Genomic DNA, 6,065 nt, shown 5'->3' with positions numbered 1-6,065 from the left:
GGAGGAGGAGGAGGAGGAGGAGGCCCCCGCGGGGCTGAGGTGGCTGTTGAGGGGGAGGAGGAGTTGCTGGGGGCCGCGCCGCCGCTACGGCCCGGGATTTTGGGAGGGGGGGGTTAAACCTCACTGCGCGTAGGAACCCCCCCTCTTGCCTAACGCGGTTTTACCTTGTTCGGGTTTTGGCAGGAGGGACTTTCTAAAGGCTCGGGAGCTGGACGTGTGAAATGGCTGCGAAGGTGTTTGAAGGCCTTGGGAAGCTGGGCCTGGGGCTGGCTGTTGCAGGTGGAGTTGTCAATTCTGCTCTTTACAATGGTGAGTGGGAGAAGCTGAGCGCTTCCAGTTCACTTTCTACCTTTGTTTGTTTGTTTTTTTGGCAGTATTTTGCCTGCTCCTTCTAATGGCATCAGGAAGATGGACCTGAAGCCTGGCTGGGCTGTTTTATACCTTTTGGATTGCAAGGTCCTTTCTTTAGCTGCAGCCTGAGGGGCCGGGACTTTGCCTCGTTGCTTTAATCAATCTAATTAATTTCACCAGTCTCCTGCAGCAGGAGGACTTAACTGACCCTGACAGAGTGTTTCCAAGGAGAAGGTTTTGGTGGTCTGCAGGTACGACGGGTGGCGGTAGTGAAACCACCCTTGACAGGCTGTTTTCTTTTTTTAGTTGACGCAGGCCACAGAGCTGTCATCTTTGACCGATTCCGCGGGGTTCAGGACACAGTGGTAGGAGAAGGTACCCACTTCCTCATCCCCTGGGTACAGAAACCCATCATTTTCGACTGCCGCTCTCGCCCCCGTAACATTCCTGTGATCACTGGCAGCAAAGGTGAGTGCTTGAAGCCGGCAACTGTAAGAAAACCAGATATTCTGATTAATTTCTTTTTTTTTAATCTGGACATGGAGAGCTCATGTGTCCCAAGTCCAGTTTGGCACAGAGTCAGGAATGGGTTTTAATTACAGAACAGATTAAGGGACCCTTCTTTCAGTTCTGTAAATTGGAAGTTTGAACATAAAGTCTCTGTCTTTACAGTAAGGCAAATAATTCCTTGCGTTGCAGACACACTGAAGCTTAACGTCTGACGTGTAAGGAGGATTTAGATCCCCAAAATGAAAGGGGCTAGTGAAAGTAACTCTGCTGGCAAAAAGTTATTTGTGTGTTATTTCTCACTTTAGTTGCCCTGGAGAGGGCAGTCTCAGGATGTCTCCTGTCCCTATGGTTTGCCACTAACCTCCTGACCCTCTTTCTACAGATCTACAGAACGTAAACATCACGTTGCGGATCCTCTTCAGACCAGTGACTGCCCAGTTACCGCGCATTTTCACCAGTATTGGAGAGGACTACGATGAGCGTGTCCTGCCTTCAATCACAACTGAAATCCTCAAGTCTGTTGTGGTAAGGACAGCGTGAGAGTTGCTGGGCTCTGCCAGTTCTCTTTTTTTTTTTTCTTTTTTTTTTTTTCCCCTCTCCTTTTTTTTAGCAGTGAGGGACCCACTGGAGTGTGGATTATGTCGTGCTCCTGAACAAGGTTTCTCTTTCCATCCTCAGGCTCTCACAGGCCATCCAGAAAAGCTAATTGTAGCTATGCTAATTGTTTGCTTCTCCATCATTCGGACTGCGTGGCCTGACTTAATTCACTTTGGATGAGCTCTGGATGGAAAGAGATTTCTTTATTACCTGCTCTCAGTTGGTAGCTCTGCTCTTCAGGCTGAGAGTCTCAGGCAGGAGACTGGGATTTTTCACTTTTCATGTAATCTTAGATTTCATCTTACTGAAGACCTCTGGTTTTGGAAGCATCCCCAGGTGACTGCTAAATAATAACTAACCAGCTTTAGTCCAGCTTGTGTGCTTTTACCTTAAATGCTCAACTGGACAACTTCTCCTCCAGCTTACACTTAAATGCCCTTTCTCCTTGGTGGCCTGGTGTTTGCTAGCTTTGGGAGAAGAATGGGATTAATTCTGGGGTTCATGGGTGCAAAGACAGGCAGGGCATGGAGAATCTCTTGCTTCTGGGACCTTTCTTCTCACTGTTGTCCATCCTGACTTCAGGCTCGCTTTGATGCTGGAGAATTGATCACTCAGAGAGAGCTGGTCTCGCGGCAAGTGAGCGAAGACCTCACGGAGAGAGCAGCAACTTTTGGGCTCATTCTGGATGATGTGTCCTTGGTAAGAGTTCTCCCTTTTCAGTTTTTCTCTTTGGAGGGTGCCCAAATAAGAGCAGTGGAGAAAAGACTCGGTGGATGGCCAGAGAAGGCCAGGAAGTTTGGACATGTGGACTGTGCACGTCTGCCGTTGTGTGGTATGTAGCAGTTACAGCTCAAGCCAGCACCTCTGGTTTTGTCACTGGCCTGTGACCTTGAGCAAAGCCCTTGAAGGCTCCGCTGTGCTGGCCTATCAACAGACCTCACTGTCGCAAGGCTGTCTGAGTTCAGACAAAGAGAAAATGCTTCTGTGGGTGATGGATCAGGCTGCACGTTTTTTTAGGGAAGGCAGCTGTTCCACAGGCACCCTGAGACACGGGGAGAAAGTGTGAGGCACGAGGCAGTGCAAATGTACATTTTCCATGGCAGCTTTTTTCCTGTGAAATATTATTCTCCTGGGTGTGCCTTCTAAGACTATTCAAGGAGACTGTTCTTCCCTCCTATCTCCCTATAAACTTTGTAAATTAAATCTGTTGTAATCTGGCTTGTCCATGCGCCTCTCCCTCTATCTTTTGGGACTTCCCTCGAAAGCCTGCTTAGAGGAAAGGGAAATGAGCTCTTTCATTTGGCTTTGAACATATAGGAAGTCTTTGCAGGAAGGTGACTTCATTCCAGAAAAATGTGAAGTTTTGACTTTGTTTCTGGTGCTTTTACACTGAGGACTCTACTGAAGGAGATTCACCTTTCCCCTGTCCCATCTCAGGAGCCTGCAGCTGTCAGACAGCCTGGGCTGAGCACTCTGGTGGGTGACAGAGGGTGGAGGGTGCAGGATGGATTGTGAGACAGTGGGGGGGAGTGTTGAGCGAGCAGGCTCCCTCTGCTGGGTGCTGGGGCAGGCGCTGGTGGTGGAGGAGCATGCTGTGTCTCCGAAGGTACTGGTGTTAACTGGTCTGCTGGACTGGAGCTGTGCTTGTGGTGTCTCCCTTGAGACTTCAGAACTCGGTGGGGAGGCCTGCTTGTCCCAGTTTCTGTTCTTTTAGGGATATTGGCTTTCCATCTTGGTTCCAGTGTCACCAATACAGGCAGGCTGCCTCCCCTCCAGGAGCTGTGTGGGTTGCAGCAGCGCTGCTGTAAGCTCTCAGTGTTGTGGACTTTGCTTGATTTCTGCCCTGCAGACCCATCTGACCTTTGGCAAGGAGTTCACGGAGGCGGTGGAAATGAAGCAAGTGGCCCAGCAAGAAGCAGAGCGAGCCAGATTCATTGTGGAAAAGGTACCTTGTCCTTCTGAGAAATTTGGAAACGGTTCCTGTTATCTCCTACCCACTCTAGCCTGCAGTGAACATCTCGCTCCCATGTCCAGAAGACCAGGGAGGTAGAATGATGAAATCATGTGGGGTCACAGTGCTGATACAGTTCTCAGCTCTGACACATGATTGTTGGAAAGATAAAGCCTAAGGTTGGTTTTGGGGTCTTTTTTTGGTTTTTTTTTGTTTTTTTTTTTTGTTTTACTACCATGTCACAGTCTTACTGGAGTGCTGAACAGGACTGTCTGCATAGAGGAGGAGGGAGGAGACAGCGCTCAGGAGGAAGTGTCAGTTAGAAATGGGGTTCAGGGTTGAGATTTGCAGCCCAAGTGATCCTGCTGTTTGTGAATTTTGAGAGGGTGGCTGAAGCTTTCCATAGTGGTTGATACCATAGGTGTAGGGGCCCGTATCCTAGAGTGTTACTGTGTGCAAGACCACATCATCTCGGATAACTCAGGATCTCGGGGAGTATCCACAAAACCAATTCTGTCGAGTACCCCAGTAGAGCTGAGAACACCCGCCTGTTGAGATTGCAAGAACCTACAACTACACCCAAAGCTAATCCAGTGGATGCAGTAAGACGCATGTAATCAGCCAGGATGATTAAATAGTAGAAGTGTTTATCTGACCCGGTTTTAACTCCACTGAAGTTCTCAAATCTTTCGTGGACAGTTTTCCATTAGGAGTGCCCTTAGGTGGGTTAATGTTTCATGAAGTTAAGACTGATAAGGCAATTTCCAGATGATTTTTCAACCTTTTTTTCTACAGCAGGCAGAAAAAACAGTCTAACAGAACACAGCTTTAAAATAAAATCACCTTCTGTCTCAGCTCTCCCGCTGGGAGAAAGACCAGTAGGGTGGTGAAGTTGGGGAATTTAAATTTCAACATGCCAACAGCGTCTTCCTTCTCTTATGCTCTTGTTTCCTGTGTCGTTTATTCCCCTTCTCATGGGTTTACTTTCAGGCTGAGCAGCAGAAGAAAGCAGCTGTCATCTCTGCTGAGGGAGACTCGAAAGCAGCTGAGCTGATTGCCAACTCGCTGGCCACTGCAGGCGATGGCTTGATTGAGCTGCGCAAGCTGGAGGCAGCTGAAGACATCGCTTACCAGCTCTCACGATCCCGCAACATCACTTATCTGCCCTCTGGACAGTCTGTGCTCCTCCAGCTGCCACAGTGAACCTGGCTCTGCAGCCAGAGCTAGCCTGGTCATCTCTACCTACTAGATCAGCCCTTTCCAAAAGAATCCTTGCAATTTCCTCATTGGTAAAAGCAGAGGAAATTTAAAATTCAACCCATTTTGAATTCTTAATCAAATAAAACTGAACACTCTTGACAACAAACCTGCATTCCTCCCATGTACGGTCAGAGCGGTGGCTCCACTGACCATCAAGCTAGGTTTGAGAATTGCCCCTTTCCAGGCAATTTGAGCAACAGGAGCAGAGTTCTCATCTGTTCACTCCTGGGATGAACAAGTAGCCCAGGTGTCTCCCTGAGCACAGGAGTGCTGTATCAGTTGGGTTTCACAGCAATGCTTCAGTGCCTTTAGGCTGGCTGAGCCACGGTCGTTAGACTTGCAGGTCCTGGACTAGAACAGGGACGCTCAGGGCTCGCTCTTCTGTCAAGCCAATCTTTTTTTCAGGTGCCTGCTGAGAGTAAGGGGACAGGTGACGTCTCAGCTGTTAAGGCAGTGGCTCTGCTGTGCCTGTGTGAACCGTAGCGCTGCTCGCTGGATGCACAAATCGAGATGATTGCAGCTGCAGATGAGAATAGCAGAGATACACTTTGTGCAGTAGATGGGTTTTGGGCACAGAGGAGAAGATATTTCCTCTGCAGAAAATACTTCTCACTTGTGTGCTGGCAATGGGACATCTCCCCTCGCTGCTGCACACCAGTTTCTTTGCCACCGTTTGCCCTGTTTGCAGGACCACAGTCAGTAAAAGTGGCAGTTGGCCTATTGAAACAGCACCTGGGACAAAAGAGGGGACAGCTCGGTGCTCTGTGGCTCAGGCAGTCGGAGGTGGGCAGAATTCTCTGTTACATCAATGCTCTTTTTATTTAGGGAACCTGAATTGTGAGGAGGATGTGATGGGTTTGAGATTGTATAACCAGCCTTCAATAAATGTCACGGTCCCATGTGTAGTAGTGTGGGGTGGTGTTTTTTTTTTCTGCTAACTCAGAAGAATTAAGGTTGGGTCAGTGGAGCAAGACGCCTCATGCTTCTGCTACATTATCTGGCTAAAAGTCACTTAGCACAGGCAGATAGGTCTTGCTCCCGACAAAAGCTTGAAATACGATTCTTGGGTTGAATTCCTGCAACAAGGTAAGGCTGAGAGTATCTTGAGGTTATTGCAAAGGCTTTTAACTTCTTCCCATGCACAGGTCAGGCTGTTTACTGCATGTATGTACATTTTCCAGAGCACTCTTTTGATGCAACACCATACTGTTGGAAAAGAAAACGGGGGTGTATTGTACCAGATACAGCCTACAGGGAGCTTCAAACCTGTCAGCAGCTGTCAGAGGCACGGTGCTAGCCTGGCACACTCCCCCCATCCCGCAAAGACGGTGCTCATATGGTGTCAGTTCTCCCTGAGCAGCACAGTGTTAGGTGGGTGTCATTGCTACGCTGAGGA

The 6,065-nt window shown here is 48.7% G+C and overlaps 1 protein-coding gene across 2 annotated transcripts in view; it reads left to right on the top strand.

Annotated features, from left to right (window-relative positions):
- The window catches only part of PHB (prohibitin), a 5,728-nt gene extending 154 nt beyond the window's left edge, over nucleotides 1–5,574 (top strand). The window contains exons 2-7 of one of the 2 annotated variants that reach the window (XM_026864877.1): nucleotides 184–309; nucleotides 658–819; nucleotides 1,244–1,386; nucleotides 2,041–2,157; nucleotides 3,308–3,403; nucleotides 4,400–5,574. In XM_026864877.1, the coding sequence (XP_026720678.1) occupies nucleotides 222–309; nucleotides 658–819; nucleotides 1,244–1,386; nucleotides 2,041–2,157; nucleotides 3,308–3,403; nucleotides 4,400–4,612 (819 nt within the window). In that variant the 5' untranslated portion in view covers nucleotides 184–221 and the 3' untranslated portion in view covers nucleotides 4,613–5,574. Of the gene's footprint in view, nucleotides 1–171; nucleotides 310–657; nucleotides 820–1,243; nucleotides 1,387–2,040; nucleotides 2,158–3,307; nucleotides 3,404–4,399 lie in introns of both variants that reach the window. The other variant, XM_026864878.1, reaches the window with a different exon arrangement.
- Nucleotides 5,575–6,065: the final 491 nt, after the last annotated feature.

This window comes from Athene cunicularia (assembly GCF_003259725.1).
Source record: "Athene cunicularia isolate RWA chromosome 27 unlocalized genomic scaffold, athCun1 chr27_part1, whole genome shotgun sequence".
In the NCBI taxonomy this organism is placed as follows: Eukaryota; Metazoa; Chordata; class Aves; order Strigiformes; family Strigidae; genus Athene; species Athene cunicularia.
Note: the sequence above shows the minus strand (reverse complement) of the source record. Positions and strands in the feature narration are given on the sequence as shown.